The 17,139-nt window shown below is 50.4% G+C and overlaps 1 protein-coding gene across 13 annotated transcripts in view; it reads left to right on the top strand.

Annotated features, from left to right (window-relative positions):
- TCF3 (transcription factor 3) overlaps positions 1-17,139 on the top strand; it is an 81,887-nt gene that overhangs the window by 50,434 nt on the left and 14,314 nt on the right. For all 13 annotated transcript variants that reach the window (XM_068920278.1, XM_068920280.1, XM_068920284.1 and 10 more), the window contains exons 6-8: positions 5,345-5,412; positions 9,090-9,219; positions 11,108-11,157. In XM_068920278.1, coding sequence (XP_068776379.1) covers positions 5,345-5,412; positions 9,090-9,219; positions 11,108-11,157 — 248 coding nt within the window. The remainder of the gene's footprint in view (positions 1-5,344; positions 5,413-9,089; positions 9,220-11,107; positions 11,158-17,139) is intronic.

Here is a 17,139-nt window from a genome sequence, read left to right as displayed (position 1 = left end):
GGAGGCAGGGTTATGCCTGGCAGCTGCTGTCCGGGGCGAGCTTTAGGTTGAATCCTTTCGAGATTGGAGAATTCACCTGTCCCCAGAGAGCTGGTTGCTTTTTAGGGCCATGGTGTTGTGGAGGAGGAACAGAGATGCAGCTGTGTACTCCCTGCTGTCCTGCAAGCTTGTCTCACCTGTGGTTCTTGCAGCTGAGCTTGGAAAGTGTTGAGCTCCAGTGCTGTCACTGACATTGTGACGTGGGAAGGGATTTGGTTATGCTACGCTGGCAGTACCTGGCATCTGGGGTCTGCTTCCTGCACAAGCTGTTTTGCATCTCCGTCATTACACAGGTCAGGTTTCATCAGAGACCCCTGTAGCGTCGCTCACAAAACGGTCTGACGTAGACAGAGGGGTGAAGAGAGAAATTTGTTTACTGCAGGGTGTAATAGCCATTTTGATAAAGGAGCAGCAGCATATATAAACTTGCTAATCCAAATTTCTTCCTGATATATTCCTGCACTGGACCTGGCTTTGGAAGATCGGCTAGGGAAGGTTTGGTTGTGTGTTGCTACGGATGTATGGCTTACAAGCAGTGGTTATCACACCCAGAGGCAGAAAAGAACATTGGTTTCAGGTTATGCAGGGAAAAAAAATTGAGAAAGCAGCCTGGCAGCAAACTCCAGGAGGAGGGAAGGGAAAGAAGTGGGTCTGACATTTGGGGTGAGTGGCTGCTCGACTCCAGCCTGCTCTAGGGGATCATGAAGTTTTCTGCTGCAAAGTGCCAGAGCAATTGAATCTGGAGAGAGAGAGAGAGTGTATGTGATTTCATGCAAGCAGGCCATGAATATTCACTGGGAGCAGGAAGGTACCAGTGTGGTGGGTTGGAGGTACATTTACCTGCCTGCTCGTCTGCAGGGAGCCCAGGTCCTAAGGGCTAGTAGGGGAATGTCTCTGCAGGTTGCAAGGATATGCAACCGGGTGATGCACGCCTTGTCCTAAACCGGTGTGAAATCTTGTAGCACACTTTGACAGGAAGGGTACTGATTTCTATTTGTTTGCCTGGGACATGCAAATTCACCATTTGGGGCTTACAAGTTGTTCTTTAGATGCACAAACAGCATCTGGCATGATGGGACCTTGATTGGGGTGGTACCTTGAGCACAGACCAAGAGCCTGGGGCTGGCCCGTCCCTGGGACCTGCACATGCCCCTGCTGCTCTGATGCTCTGTCTCTTTTCTTGAGGGTCCCTGACAGCCTGTCTATGAGGATATTCATCTGCTCATTGACAGGGATGGCATGAGGGCAATCTTTAATTAGATGCTTTCCAAGGCATCGGTGGCCCTTCAGGTGCCGAACGGAATCAGCAAGGTGATAGGGAAAAAAAATTATTGGCTTTGCTGTAAGACTAACTGGGTGGGAAATGTTCTTAGCTGCGTTGCATTGGACTAGATAAGTTAAAAATCAGTCACTGTTTTACCATTCATCTTCACTGAAGGGAGGTGGGATGGTGGTGAGGATTGTTTAAAGAGCAGAGAAACTGATAAGCCATAACAGATTTCTTTCTAGTAATTATTTCTAGTAATTAGCTTCTTTTCAGAGAAGTGTTTCTAATCTTGTGTGTATTGTGGGCTGTTGTGTTCTTCCTGGACAATGGTTTTAATCTGTCCATGGATGGGGCTTGTTGCCGCTCCCATTTTTTTCACTTTTGTTTTCTCTTTTAATCTGTCTTTTACCTCCCTTTTCCCCAGGAAATAATTCTAATGGAATTACTAGAATTGAGATATTCTCCCTCCCTTCAAATGGGTTGTGTCGGCAGCAGGGATTGGGGGCGGGTCACGGGCGGGTGCATTGCTCTCTGGGACTCGTGCATGGGGACCCACCACCCGGACTGGATTTGGGTGCATACGGATAGGGTGATCTGAGAGCACCTGCAGGTGGAAAGAAGTGCAGGATATTGCATACCTGTGAAGCACCTGTGTTCCTCCTGGGAGGCTTATTGGCAAATTCAGAGGCAACACGAATCGCCCTTTTCTTGCCTGATTTGTATGCATCTGTGAGCTGGCCTCATCTTGGGGAGCAAAACCTCAAAATCACCTGTTTGCTTAAAAGCACTGCCCAGATCACCCTTTTTGGAGGTGAAATGCTGCACGAGGCTCTCAGCTCTGCTGCTGTGCAAGTCCAGCCTTGGAGGCTCATCTGTGGCTCGCGGCGTTTGCTGCTGCCGTGATGAGCAGCCATTGGGGACGAGCTCCTCATCTCGCTCCTCATCCAGGGACAAACCTGTGTCTGGGGGCAGAGACTCAGGCGAGCTGCACACGGAGACGCACATGAGGTTTTCTCAGGCGTTTTGAAGCGAAAGGCGGGCTGGGCACCTGGGCAGAGCTTCGTTTCAGCCATGGCATGCGTGTGATTCTGCAAGAAAGGACACGCTGGGGAGAGATTGAGAAACTGCTTATTAAAAAAGGTTGAAAGTGAGCAGGCTGCCTACTGTACGGTGAGGGGCAGGGAAAAGACCAGGGAACCGATAGGGGTTAAAAAGGCAGGACAGAGAATGCCAGTCTCAGAGCGGAGGAAACCACTGAATGCAATAAATAACTCGAAATGTTAAATACTCCCAGCCAGTTTCTAGGTCCACTGAGTCCTTTCTTGCTTAAGGTGCCCTCCCCCATATAGTGACAACCTAGCTTCACCTTCATATCCGAAAATATGCAGAAGTAAGCCTGAAGGAGAGGGTTTCTAAGGGGAAATCCCATTTCTCACTCAAGGGATTTATTCCCAGTATCATCTGAATTTTCCTAGGATCCCTTAATGCCTGCATCGGCCTCTTCAAAATTGTAAAATTGAGTGGTTGTGCGGGAGTGATGTAGCTTTTAGAAATCGCTGGTGTTTTTCACCCGGAGGTGCTTTCGTCCCAGTTTGCGGTGTGTTTGTGGGTTTTGTGTTTTGTTTTGTTTTGTTTTGTTTTTTTGACCACATTTCTGGTTAGCGGCCCTCCTCCACACCGCGGCTGCAGGACGGGAATCCTGGCCGACTCCAGGAGCAGCCCAGCTCCCAGATGTGCCGGCGGGCAGTGCGCGCCATCAGCAGGGCAGAGCTTTCCGCATAGCATCTCCCAGGGAGCAGAAAGGACATATGGTCCCCACGGACGCGTTAGCATTTTCTCTCCAACTTGACAATTAAATTTGCAATTTCTGTTGCTGAGATTTTTGCCACTCTTTCCCTTTCTATGTAAAAACAGAGAGCTTTTAGTTGCTGAAGCTGCACTCCAATTTGCAATAGCTGGGCTCTCCCGCGTACTATTTTTAAAGTTCTTCCATTCTGCAAAACGCCTGCTGATCAAAGTGTAAAACAGATTGCCAGTACCAGGCGTGCTTTGTTTCTGACTTGAATCAAGTGAGGCACAAAAGAACAAACATCAGATTAAAATAGCAGGATTTTTCTGAAAAATATTGTGCAGATTTACTCTGGTTTGCAGTCATCTTTTTTTTTCCCCTTGTATATTGTGCACCAAGCACAAGCAGCTTTCATTTTAGCTTTCTGTTGCATCTAAGGCTGTCAGGCTGTCTGATAATAGGAGAGGTGTTTTGCTTGTCGCTTAGCTAGGCAAGCGATACGTGGAAACAGCGATAAATTTGCAGAAGAGAAGCTCAGCAGCCGCTTACCAGCTAAACCGTTGTGGAATTACCCTGGTTTTCCTCTGATTTAGGAGTAATCACGATCGGCCTGATGACACAACCTATTGAGTTATTTGTGTAAAGTTGCTGGCGCTGCAGCAAATATAGCTGCTAAGCTCTTTTAAAAATTAGGTCATTTAAGAGATCCAGCCTCTGACATTTTGACCTTTGTTTACCTAATGGTTAAGCCCCTGAAACAAAATAGTAATGAGGACCAGCGTGTCTGGCTGCCATGAAAGCGAGGAGGGTCTCAATCCCTTGGCCCTTTCCTGGGCTCTCGGGTTTGGCCACTGCGTTGACCTGCATCCTAACAGGCTTTGGTGGTGGTTTTAGGTTAAGCAGATTGGCAAAATCCTCCCCCTTCCCAATTCTACTTGCTAAGGTAGCTGGGAGGCGTTTGCCCCTTTTTTGGTAAGGGGTTTGGCATGGGGGTTGCAAAGTCCATCGCCACCACTGGTGTGGGACGAGCAAGGTCCTGTCACAGGGTTCAAAGCCTTTTTGATCATCCTCTCCCATCTTCCTTTTTCCCGGCGGCACCTTTCATAGGTTGCAATTAACAGCAGCGAAAAATTCCTTGTGTGTTTGCAGCCCAGGCAAACTTTTTTTTTTAAATGAAAAGACGCCTGTTTCCCCCAGAAAAACGTCTCATTTAGTATTGTGTAGGGGGAAACCTCAAAGCCAACTGCTGTGAACCTGGAGTTCCCGTCAGGCCCCCTTCTCCCATCCTATGCTGGGGCTGGCCGCTGCCTGGGCACCTATTTGCATCCCAGGTGCTGCGACATGCAACTGCAAGGGAAGATACTGCAAGGATGTTTCGGAATGGAAACATCTCAGCATGTGTGTGTGGGTTTTTTTTTTTCTTTTTTTTCCTTGAAAATACTATTTTCAGCAGCGCGTGGGCAGAGCGAGGTTGAGTGTATTTGATAAAGGCTGAGGCAGGATGCTAAAGTTCACTCGACAGGGCTGGGGCATGTGGGTTTAGCTCAACCTGGTGTATTCCCTAGGCAATCTCCAGGTTGAGAGAGATGCACTGACTGCAAAGAGAGGAGCCTGCACGGTGGGAGTTAAAGGAGGGCACTTGAAAAGGAAGGAAACAGTTTTCTATTTAATGCCTGCTTTTTAGCTCCAACTTTTTTTTTTTCTCCAAAGTTGAATATCCATCGAGAAAGAGAAAGAAGGTAATCCCTCTACCACAAGGAGCAGGAGTTCAGCTCTGAACACTGCTGCTAACAGTGCACTGAAATATTTTCTGTTGCACGGGAGACGCATGCAGATTCTGTTGGTCGATCATGCTTAGCTTTCGGTTTGCTCTGTCCCTGCCTCTGCCAAATTTGGATGGCTTTTTTTAATCTGTCTAGAGGGGTTTTTTTTTTGGCTTGGGTCTGAAACTGCCAGTTTCCATGGCCACAAGCACTTGCCTGCATTGCTGTCATTTGGGGGTTTTGTTGTTTATGGACCAAGTGAGCCCTGCTGCTCATGAACTTAAAAAAGCTCCTGTTTTAGCAACAAGCTATTATCTGCTTCGGTTGCCTCTGTGATAATGGGGAGAAGCTGCCACATTACAGGAGTGGGCTTTGGGTCTCGGCAGGGAAGCCTGCGAGCCGGCGGGAGGGCGCGTGGCTGTAGATGTGTGTAAAATCTCTGCTTCCCATTCACGCAAAACGTTGTCTTTCTTTTCTCCGCCGTAGGAAAGAGCAGTGAAAGAGCCTCTTACTCCACGTTTGGAAGAGATGCGGGGATGCCAGCACTAAATCAGGTAATGATAAACGCACTGAGGTTTTGGTTAACTGCTAGAAGGGGAGAGCTCAGGAACTGGAAATGAAAAATAACCTAATGCCTTGCATCTCACCTCTGTGCATACAGTCCTGAAAATCCTTCAGACTGCTCAGAAAGCGATGGGGTCTGTGGTTTTATACGTGCATGGTGCTGGCTCAGAAGAGTTGTCAGAATAGTTGCATGGTAGCGATTTTTCAGTTCTTTTCAAAACCTGTTCAGGCTCACTTAGCTGTGCTTTGAGGTCCTTATTTCATTAGCGTTAATCCTGCTTCTAAGCGATTTATATTTCATCAGATACGACCTATCCGTGCTGCCTTTCAGATGAGTTTAAATGAATCAGGTCTAAGTAACATCTCATTATGATAGGGTAGCCCCCAGGCAGAAAAGCACTCTAAAGGAGGTCTTTTCTCCCTCCAGCTGCCTAGTGTTGTGCGATCGCTTTGCATTAAAGCTCCTAAGGACTTTAACATCTTCCTTGGAAACAACCTGGTGTTGCATGCTCTCCTTTCTCCCTGGGTCTCCTCCTCCCCCCAGTTCAGACCAGGATTTCCTATAGGCCGGTTCAGTTTCCAACACCTCCATCAAACCACATTGCAACTCCTGGACCTTCTGGAAGCGGCTTGGGGTGCAAAAAAAGGAGCTTGTGCTTCAAACAGAGAGTAAGAGCCCTGCCAGCTGCCATCCACTGCATGCACAGTTCCTCCATTAAGGGGAGGGAGAGGCCGCAGGATGGATTAGTGTCCTGCTGTAGCATCACTCTGGGAGGAGTCGAACGGTGCTTTGGTTTCACGATGGTTCTGTTGAGGCAGGACCTGCAGTGAGTGCTTGTCTTTGTAGCTAGGGAGGGACATGGCTCAGGAGAGCTGCCTGCCCTAGAAACAAGCCTGTCCCTTTGTGTTATCCCAGGTCAATCCCACTGGTAGGACCAGGGCTGTGCCATGGGGAAAAATGAGCTTCCTTTGGAGAATACCACAGGGACAAGTCAGAGCCCTGGAAGAGGGTCAGCCAGTACGGAGATAATCTAGCTGCCCACTGCAGACATCCAGAAATAGCTTTTTGGGAAGGAGCGAGCACCTTGGCTTTGATGTGTTGCCGAAACTGCCCCTTTTGTGGCCTGAGTCAGCACCACCAAGCGCCCCATGCAAACAGTCCCATCACGTTATTCAAGGGAGTAGCTGTTGGTTGGACAGCTTTTTATTTTACACATGTACACACAAATGCATATTACGTGTTTTAATTTTGCACAAATTTGTCATAATTTCCTCTCCTCTGAACTGAGGATGTTTCCTTTGCTGAAACAGCTGTGCTGGCTGGCTGTGCCAGAGTGGATTTAATTTACCACTGAAGCTGCTAAAATAAAAATGGGACAGATGCCAAGGCTCCCTTTTTAACTTTATGATTTTGTTGAGGTTTTAGGGAGGAGGGGGAGATATAAGGTAACAAAAATGGGGTGGGCAAATGGTGCTGCCATCCGCGAGAGGCCCTGGCCTGGGTCTGGATCGGGTGGCAGAGTGGGCGACGCAGCCCGTCTGATGTGGAGGGGACACAAAACCCCTGTTGTTGCTGGGTGGCGAGAGGCAAGCGGGGCTGTCTGCATGCTCGCCATAGTCCCTGGAACAGTTGTTGCTTCTGTCTCCTGTTTTCTCAGAAAAACACCAAAAAATGGTCCGACAGCAGATGCCTTGCACGTGCTCCAGTCCCCGTATGGGCTGGATGGGGAGCACGTTCCTCCCCAAACCACCCACCTGCGTCCCCATCCTTAACCTCCTTAAGGGAGGTGGGAAGAAGCCCTTTTTCTCTGGGAAATTGCCTTAAAATCTGGGTGACTCACCCGCAAAACAGAGCTACCTGCTTAAGGAGCAAGGGAATGAGACCGGCCGCTCTGGCCCTTCAGGCTCTCCTCCAGCTTCCTTAGCTTCTTGCTTTTCTTGGCTGCACTGCTCCGCAGCACGAAGCGTTTTAAACACAAAGGTAATATGACCGGTGGAACAGATTGCAAGAATTTTACCAGCTGTGAATACACAAGCTCCTCTTTCCCTCCCCAACCCCTTTCTGAGGAGACCGACTTTTAAAGCAGCGGGTTTTTTCTTTCTCATTTCTGAAAAGCCTGAAATCCTCCTTTATTTCAATTTATCGCCCTCTGAAGATGGATTGAAACTAAGCTTTTGTTACTTCAAGGCCCTTTGCCAACCCTCTAAAATTCCATACAAGTGTCTTTAACTTGCTCCCGAGCTGGAAGGAGCCGTGTGGAAAACGCTGCTCCTCACGGAAAGGGTGCGTTGCTTCTTCCTGGGAGCCGGCGAGGGCCCAGGGTCAGCCAAGCGCTGCGGTGTCAGGCGTCCTGCCGGCTTCACGTCACTCCCAAGGTCAACTTGGATAAACACAAGGGAGGAGTTTCCTCTTTCTATAAAGTGAGAAAGAAGGATTTGAATTTTCCTTGCTGAAAATCCCTGGTTTGGATGGGCAGCATGCTGCCTGGCCTCAGGAAACCTAAAAACACTGGGATCTTGGGCTTGGCTTTAAGGCTGGGGAGGGATTTGGAGATACAGAGTCTGATGGGCCACAGATAGCATAACCTCACCTGTTTCTTGTGGTCAAGTAAAACACATATATTTAGGGAGAGGTTCAGGCTCGGTTTAGAGAAATGATGCAAGAGGGATTCCCCCAGGAGCAAGGCTCTCATGGGTGGGTTTGAGTGCTGATGGATGCTGCACCGTTATTTCTCCCCAGATGCACCTCCTTGTGGCTCCCTGCTGTTTCTTAAAAAGGGAAGAGGGAAAGGCCAGGGGTTTGGGGAGTGATAGGTAGTTTGGGATAGTTAGGCTGGACATGCTTTTGCAGCGTGGATGGATGGACGCACCATGACTATGCGATGGGTCCCCCACAGCACCAAAGTCCTGATCACATCAGAAACTCTAATCCTCTTCCTTAAAACCTCAGCTGAAGTGAGGAAAGAGTTTTGGCTCTCAATGTAAACTCCCAAATAAGTCCATTCGATTGTCCAAAGACCTAAAAAGTGTTTAACAATGCAATAATTACTCTGCAGAATAAACAGTTGAAGCTAAACACAGTGGGGTGCGACTTGGCAGTCGGGTTCCCAGCAGACGTAATTATTCCTGCTGCGAGTCACCCTGTGTGGGTCCCGCGGGCTGGGAGCTGTGCCACCACGTCCCGGTGCGCTCGAGGTGCCTGGCCTCGAGCAGATGCTTTTGCCCCGCTGCTGGGTTTGCAAGGGAGATGCTGAGCCCTGCATAATGAGCCCGTCTGCTTGATGCTCACCTCCTCCTCTTCACCAAAACTGCCCTCCACAGCTGTCGATACCCATCAATGGCCCGGGGCGTCACTTGGTGCTCCCTGCCGGCGGCACCTGCTCTTCTGCTGCCACGGTTTGTGGCGGGATTTCTCCTGGGCTCCGTTGCTCTTGCAAGTACAGCTTGAAAGACCCTTTTCTTCCCACATGCGTTAGTTCCCACTGCCACCGTATTTAGGTATTTGTTTTTCCTCTTGGCCCTTTGACTTGATTTTTTGGCTGCATTTGTATGAAGGCCGCTCAAGGTGGCTCTGTTCACTCCAGGTGCACGTGGTGCTTTTTACGGCATAATTATGGCTTCTCTACGGCATAATTATGGACAGGCTTCTCTGTGTCCTTGTTTGCAGACTGGTTTCCTGCCCAGTGAAATGGGAATCGCAAGTCCGAGCACGCTTTCCCCTACCGGGGTGAAAGGGGGGTCTCAGTATTTTTCTTACCCCAACAATCCTCGCAGGAGAGGTGCCGAGAGCAACATAGGTGAGTCGCTTCACATCGCTCTGCGGTGCTGCTGGCCCGGATGGTGGGATGGGAGGGCAGGGGGAGAGGGAGCTACTCCTGGTTTGCGACCGTGGGGGCTGGCGGGGTGTCCGGAGTGACACCGAGGTCGGATCTGCCCTTGGAAATCAAAATGCTGATGCTGGGATGTGGTTGCATGGGTGTGAATCTGGCGTTCACTTCCAAAAAAAAAAAAAAAATCCTTGTAAAACTGGGCATTTGCCCTCTTAGCCATGTGGAATTTCCTTCTTTCTGGCAAACATCAGGTTGGGTAAAAACAGCGAATGGCTGTAGGGTCTTCTGAAAACGCCTCCAAGGACATCTTGCATCAGTAGTCATTTCTGCAGATCTTGGGCTGTCTTGGCAATGGTTTTATGGCCCATGGCCCTCGCTTGAGCCTCTGTCTTATTTCAGGCAAAAGTAGTGGCCAGAAATAAGATGTTCAGGAGCAGAGTGAGGTCCTGGCTGTCTGGCGGCTGTTTTCCCCCAGGGCTGGCTCTCTTCCTGCGCAACTGCATGGATTGATACTGCAAAGCAAAAGTTATCCATATCTGAATTTACCTGGAAAATAAGCCATTTTGCTTTTAATGAGGATTAAGGTCAGGTGCCAAATGAGTTTTTGAGCGTAGACAAGCCCCAGTTCTCCAGAAGTTGTGTTTCTTGTCATAGTCCCCTCCCCACCCCCTGAAGTTGCTTTGTTGCTGCTATTTTGGGCTTTCCCCAACAAACGAAACCAGAAGCAACATAGTGTTACATGTATTTTTTCCAGGGCTTTTCAGAAAAATGCATCTGCTTTGATACTTGAAAGCTAATTTGCTGCTTTAAAATGTTACTGTTTTAGGTTTTCGGCCTGGGAATTTTTTTTTTTTTTTTTTTGCATTGGCTCATTCTGTGTAATGAATTTCTCCTCCTGAACTACAACCGGGCAGAGTCCCTGGCTCAGCAGACTTGCTGTGTTAGCATCCCGCACCCCCTCCCTTTCCCAAGTGGGGCTTTCATTAATTATGAACCAAAAAAAAAAAGAAAAGAAAACTCCAAATTTTTAACCAGCACTTCCTTTCGAGCTGTTCCTCAGGATGCTTCCCCCCCCACCACTACCCCAAATATTTTCATGCCTTCCCCCCAAGCTTTTCCTTCCCTCACGACATGATATCTTTCTCCCTCTGAGCTGGAACCTGAGTGAGAAAGCTCTGCTGAGATTGTGGAATGACCAGACCAGGGCGAATGCCCACCTTCTCGAGGCAGTGAAGATTTCCCAAGCAAATTATTTTCTTAGGAGCAAATGAAAATACAAACCCAGCACTGCATTTGTTCACTTTCTGGATCCTTTTTCCACAAACCCTCTTCAAGATGAACCCATTTCCAAAAAGCAAGGATGGATGATTTATGGGCAGGCTTGGTCTCCTCTAAAGAGCAAGTGCAGCCCTTCTCGGCTTGACGAGCACCTCTTGTCGTGGGAGAGGGACTTTCCTATGAACTCAGTTTTGCCAGGTGAAACCTGCCCACAAAGGGTGCAGGCAGGATGAAGAATCTGTGACAGGAGAAGCAGTTCATCCTCAGTCATTGTCATTATTGATACTTCTTTGGCTATTAGGTGTTTGAGATTTGAGCAGATACTTGCATCTTCCCTGGAGATATTCAAAACCTGCCTGGATGTGATCCTGGGCAATATACTCTAGAGGACCGTGCTTGAGCAGGGAGGTTGGGCCAGATGATCTCCAGAGGTCCCTTCCAACCTAAACGATTCTGTGATTCTGCCCTTGGAGATTTTAGCTATAGCTTGGTGGCTAGTCCGTTTTCCCTCCCGGTTGCATTTGGGAGTAAGCCATCTCTTCCAAAGTTAGATCCTCTCTTGTTTTCTTTACACCAGATGGACAGCCCAAAAAGGTTCGGAAGGTGCCTCCTGGACTCCCCTCCTCGGTAAGTGCTGTGGGCGTTTTCCCTGCGTTTTTCTCACCCCACACCCCGGTGCGGTCCAGTGCCCTGACCTTTCCCAGGGGTTTTACGCTCTGCCATAGAGACATCCTGCCACTAGGTCCTAAACCTTCTCATTTGTGTGCCTCAGCGCTTGGGTTTTAGCCAGATGGGGATGGATTTTGCTGGCTGCAGCCTCCTACGTGGGAGAAAGGGGAAAACACAGCAAGACGTGGGCACCGTACTTGGAGGGAAGGGATCGTAGCGCCACCTGCGCAGAGTGCGTTTGCCCCTCAGAAAAGCTCACAGTGAGCCAGGAGCAGTGCTGGCCCGTCGTCCACACCCGGCCCACGTTTGCTGGCTCTCGTCTGTTTGACGTTATGTCGCGAGCGCCCCAGTGAAATGTAATACTTGGCCATGATCGGATTTCACTTCAGAAGGGGAAACCAAGCTGGCTGTAACGCGGGCAGGCGGCTGGGGCCACTCCAGGTGTGCGCGCTGCCTGGGTTGTTTTATAAGAAAGCCAAGCAGCCTGTAGGAATATGTTAGCCATACTTCTGCGGCTGTTATAGGGGAATAAACTGAACAATGTCTTTGTGGCTAGAAGTAATGGGATCTCCAGGAAAGCTAATTGGAGGGGATTGGAGGGTTCCTGCAGGAAAATGGGAGCTGCTTGGCTTTGCAGAGATGGAGGCTGCATTCCTCACCGGAGCGTTTGCATGCTTGCTGAAGGACAGGCGGACTCTGTCCCGCAGGCAAATCGCGGCTTAGGTTTGGGCTGCGTTGAAGACATGCTCTTGCCTGAGCGCGCCTTACTGCCAAAGCTGAGGTTGATGCAATGTGGAGCGCACGCACGCTCCCTCCTGCTCTGGGGGACACACATGCGCATCCACCCGTACAGGAAATTCAACACTGCGGCGTTCCCTTCATGTGAATTTGAAGCCCGTTCTGCAATCTGCACCCCTGCATCATGAACTGATCGCTTAGCTGCAAATTTTGGGATGACAGAGGGACAACGTGGGGAGGGAGGCAGGCGTGCTGGGGACTCGCTCGTGGGGGCTCTCAGAGTGAAGGATGTTCGGGGGTACCTGGAAGGTACTCGGGAAGGCTGAGTTGCTCTAAGAGTATATGTTTTAATAGGAAAAACCTGCTTGAAATAGAATTCACGTCCCTGCTTCAGGTTTTGGTGTGAAGTTCGGAGCTTCTAAACGCCAGTCGCCATGTGGGGAAAACATTGCTCCTAACAAATGGCCGTTTATTGGCCTCGAATTTCAAAGGTGAGGGAGATTGCTGCCTATCGTGCTAGTGGTGCCCTAAAGGGCCCCGATTCCCACAGGAAGAGGCGCTCAGCACTTGCTGAAATTCCGGCCCTTTCACGTGTCTGATCCGACACCTACCTGCAAGCTCTTCCAGCCCAGAAAACGTTGACCGTCGCCTTAGCTGGCCCGTGACCAGCAAGCTCACGGTCTTGCTATCTGGCCTTGTGCTACCCCAACGCCCGAGCAAACATGGAGGTGCTGCCTGCCTGCCTGCATGGCTTTTTAAAGCAAATAAGCAAACACGATCCCAGGCTTGTGCAGCCAACGGCCGGGCTGAATGTGCATGCGGCTCTGCAAACAGTGTGCCACTGTTGTAGGGCTGCAGCTCAACCTGTCCTCTCCCCCCGGCCCTGGCGAGGAGGGAGGAGGCTGGAATTTGCTGCGTATAATATAACCATTCTGCGGCGTTCCCCCGAGGAGGCCATGGGGTTATGTAATACTTAGCAAAGCGCAGCAGCCCCCAGATCGTGGCAGCGAGGGACAGGGCGAATGCAAACGGCTGGGTGTGCGCACGTCCACCCTTTCCTGCCCTCGGAGCAGGCAGCTCTGTGAAGATCTGCTCAGATTGGCTTTTTCATGCAGAGAGCGATTTCCCTGCGCGGAGGGGCAGCTGAGTTTGCCCTGTTTTTGCATTGACCTCTAGCTTTTTGGGTGGTGGTGTTTTTTTTTTTTTTTTAACTTCCACACAGGGAGAGGGAAATAGGCAGCTAAGTGTAGAACGAAGCATGTAGCAAAAGGTCCTTGCCTGCCTCAAAGGCAGCAGATCAAAGGGTCTTTCTTGCCTGGCTTGCCTGCAAACATGCGGCAAAGGAGCCCACTCCATGTTATCGCTGGACCCTGTGCAAAATAAACAGGTTAATAAGCATCTTATTAAAATAAAGTGCTTTAATCTGCAATTCCATAGCTGCTGTGAAAACCCGGGGTGGTCAGTGGGCGAAATAGCTGAGGGTGGCTGAAACGGGAAAGGTTCTGCCAAAGGCACCGAGAGGCAGAAATGACGGTGGAAGGTTCATGAGGGACGTGGCGAGGCAGCCGCCTGCAATGCTGGGCAGGGACGGGCTAGCTGCGTGCGCCTGCCAGGCAGGTCTGACAGTGGACCGCTGTGGCCTCGCTGCGGGATACAGCTCGCGCTCCTTTGGGGTTAGGTCTTGTGAAATTGGTGGTTAGGTACTGGGCTTGGGTGGTGGGGAGTGCTGCCTCCTGTGCTCCTGGGGCGCTCGTGTGCATGCATGTCGCCGCACGTCCCCCTTCCCCATCTCCTTTTGCTCTGCTAGAGTATCGTTTTATCTCTTGCGATCATCTGAGCAATAACGTAAGGTAGGTCAGCAGCCAGGCACAGTTATGACAGCATATTTTGTATGTTATAGAAAAAAGAGGGTGGTCCTCAGGCAGAGCAGTCTATGTCCGACTCACCCCACAAGGAATCACCCTCACTATTTGCCTCCAGGGAGCTGAGCATTTTGCCTCTGGCTGTGGAGTGCTTTGAAAGAGTATGGATGCAGCAGATATGTTTGCCTCAAGATCCAGTTAGAAAAGTACAGCTACAAACCTCGTGTCTGTAACCCCCAAACACCATCATTTCCCTGCACCTTCCAGCTCCTCCACTGCATGGAGGAGTTTCCTTGGATGTAGCCAGCATCAGCCACATCAGTCAGGCGCCTTTAAAAATATGCTCTTGAACATCTTGGTTTGCTGTAACCTTGGTTCAGCAATGGGCCGGTGTCTCAATTTAATTCCATTACGCTTCTCCCTGTATTCTTGATGGGTCTGGGCTGGCCCTGGAGCGTGGAGAGTTTTTGAGCCTCTCTTGCTGCATCAGGACCTGTTTCAGAGCTGGAAAACAGGGTTGTTCCTTGCATCTGTACTCCCCTGCATGCTGGCAGCCACCCGCTGCCACCTTTTGCCATTTAATGCACCTGCTTTGCACAAGACCTAGGTGAGACCCCCCGAGCCCCAGCCCCAGGTTGGCCAGCTTTGCTGGAGGTTGGAGGCAGCCAGGAAGGGGGTTTGTGCAAGTTGCTTCCTACAGGGTCTCTTGCTAGAGAAAGCATGGCAGCTTGGAGTTTTTTTAGCACGTAAATTCACAGTCCCACCACGGTTTCTGCGCTTGAGCAAGAAAAACAGAAGGGAAAAAAAAAACCTTGAGGATCCCAGCACTGGGGCTTTGAACGCAGCTCCTTTGCGAGCCCTCTCCACGCTAGCAGTGCAAGCAGAGGAAATGACCTCACCTGGAGGTCCCTGCGGCCCAAGCTGCTGGCGCGAGGGCTGGGGCCGCTGGGTGGGGAGCAGAGACCCAGCGCTGATTTACTGCTTCCTGCGGTGCTTGGCCAGAGGCCGCTGGCTCGCTCGGCTCCCTGCGCACCCCGGTGTTTGCCCGCTCCTCTCGCCTGCTTTGCGTGCTCACTGACAGGGCTTTGGGCAACGAGGCGACATAGGAGGTTGCTGCTGCCCCCTCGGCGGTGCGCTGCTCCGCTTGCAACCCTCTAAACCCCAACAAACAGCCGAGAGGGGTTTGCAGAGCTTCCTCTCCACTGAATGGTGCAATGAAAGATTTCATCTTTGCTGGAAAAGAGCTCTGCTGGAAAAGAGCAGGACTGAAATTCTCGTGCATCTCACAGCGTAAGACAAAATAAGTTTCCCTTCCCATCTCCACACTCAAAGCGCAACCCCCCACTTTAGTGGCAGTGGGGCCCTGCGGGCAGGTGCCAGGGGGCTGAAACCCGACTCCCAGGATTCAATAAGAGCTGAGAGGCGAGTGGGGAGCAGGGCAATGCTGGGCAGCAAGGCAAACCACCCCCCCCCACCCCCAGCTGCCCCTTTGAAACCCCTGCTGGCGTGAGGCTATTCCCTGCTATTTTATTATTCTTATTTACGCTCTGGATTTATTAAGCACCCGCTAAAGCACGGCTTGGCTGCCCCCCCTCGCCGGCTCCACTGCCGCACAGCTGCCTTGCGCGCTGGCCAGGTGCCAGGCGCTGGCAGATGGTGCGGGGCTATTAGACGTGCTTCACTCCATTCCCCATCCCAGCTCCCGCTATTTAATCAAATTATAGGAAAAGTCAATTTGCTGGATTCTTATTCTTTGTGGCCTCTCCCATTCCCCTGCTCTGCCTGGCCTTGGCCGCAAACGCAGGCAACCCGTGTGCACTGATTTATTTGGCCCACCGACCCACCACCGGCACTTTATCCCCGTGCCGACACGAGCCCGTAGCTGCAACACAAAGGCGAAAGCTCTTCTAATTTTATTTTTTGAGCAAGGGATGAGGGCAGCTGTCAGCGTCTGTCAGGTTTTTCCATTCCCCCTTTTCTTCTCTCTTTTTTTCTTTCCCCCCACCCCTTCCTTTATAACAAGTTCGCCAGTCCAAACCTGCGGCATCGACGCTCTGCCTGAATGCAGCGCTGTGGCAGAAAGCAAGGCCCCGAGTTGCTTTTTGCTCCTTGAATGCCCCGCAGTCCCAGCGGGTGCCGGGTGGTGTGTCGCCGGCCAGGAGGCTCTGTCAGCTCGAGGAAATTCAGATGGGGAAAAAAAAAAAAAGCTGCCATGGGAATCGCAGCAGCACAAAAGCAAGCGCTGGGTGAGAGCAAGGTGCTGCTCGTTGGGCATTTCTCACTCCCAGTCTACAGCTCCTGGGAGATGCTTTTTAGAGCATACATGTGCTTTTTTTTTTTTTTCCTTTTTTTTTTAAGTAATTTTTTTAACCCACCTCCCCCCCAAATAAAATTGTCAGCATTTGGGGCAATTTCAAAAATAAACAACAATTTCACCCCTCCTCGCCAGCACAAGTTTGGCAAGAGGGTTTGGGGATGCTAGTCAGGGTGTGGGGAAAGAGAAACTCAGGTCGGGTTTCTTTCCCAAAGAGATGCGTCTTCCAGTCAGCGCTGGGCTGAGCGTACCCAGCAAGGCCCTGGCCGCCAACCTCAGCTTTCACGTGTATTTGAGAGGTAAAAAAAAAAAAAAAAAAGGGGGGGGGGGCAGGGACAGGTTTCAGAATGAATCGGTAGTGATGAAAATAGGCCGGAACAAAGGTTCTCACGTAATTTCAAGTGGCATTTCGGTTTCTTTACGCGTCGGATTTCTGTTTAAAAACTGGGTGTTTTCACACAAGCCCAAGATGGGCTTCTGTGAAGGCTTTCTAGGATGTGCTTAGTCATTAAAAAAGAAAAAAAAAAACTTTTTATGTGCTTAAAGTGCTGTTAGAGAACGCGCCTAGGTGGCGTTGCACAATATTTGCTGGAAAACCATCCAAGAGCAGTGCTCTCCCTCATCTTGTCCTGTCTGAGGGACTGCTCAGACTCACAGTCCCCTCAGTTTCTATTCTTTTCAATTGCGGGTTTTGGTTCCCAGCATGCGGCACCTGGGGACCTGCTGTGCCAATGAGTCCAGGAGGTCTCCCGAGAAAACAGTTAAAGCTTTGGGTTGAAGAACTCTGGCCAGGAAGGTTCAGTGTCCTTCTCGTGCCTCAGTTTCCCCTAGAGCAGACTGAGCAGAGGGAGGCTCATCTTTGCAGAGGATTTGGGACTTGATGTGCCCCAAATACTTTGCCCATCTCCACTGCCCTCCACCATTTCCTTCTGGATTTGGCCTGAGCCCGTGGACACTAGGTTGGCGTCCAGAAATAATCTCTTTTGTGGTTACCCATAAAAAGTTATAACCGCAGAAAAAGGAACT

Source organism: Struthio camelus, chromosome 26 (genome assembly GCF_040807025.1).
Source record: "Struthio camelus isolate bStrCam1 chromosome 26, bStrCam1.hap1, whole genome shotgun sequence".
NCBI lineage: Eukaryota > Metazoa > Chordata > Aves > Struthioniformes > Struthionidae > Struthio > Struthio camelus.
Note: the sequence above shows the minus strand (reverse complement) of the source record. Positions and strands in the feature narration are given on the sequence as shown.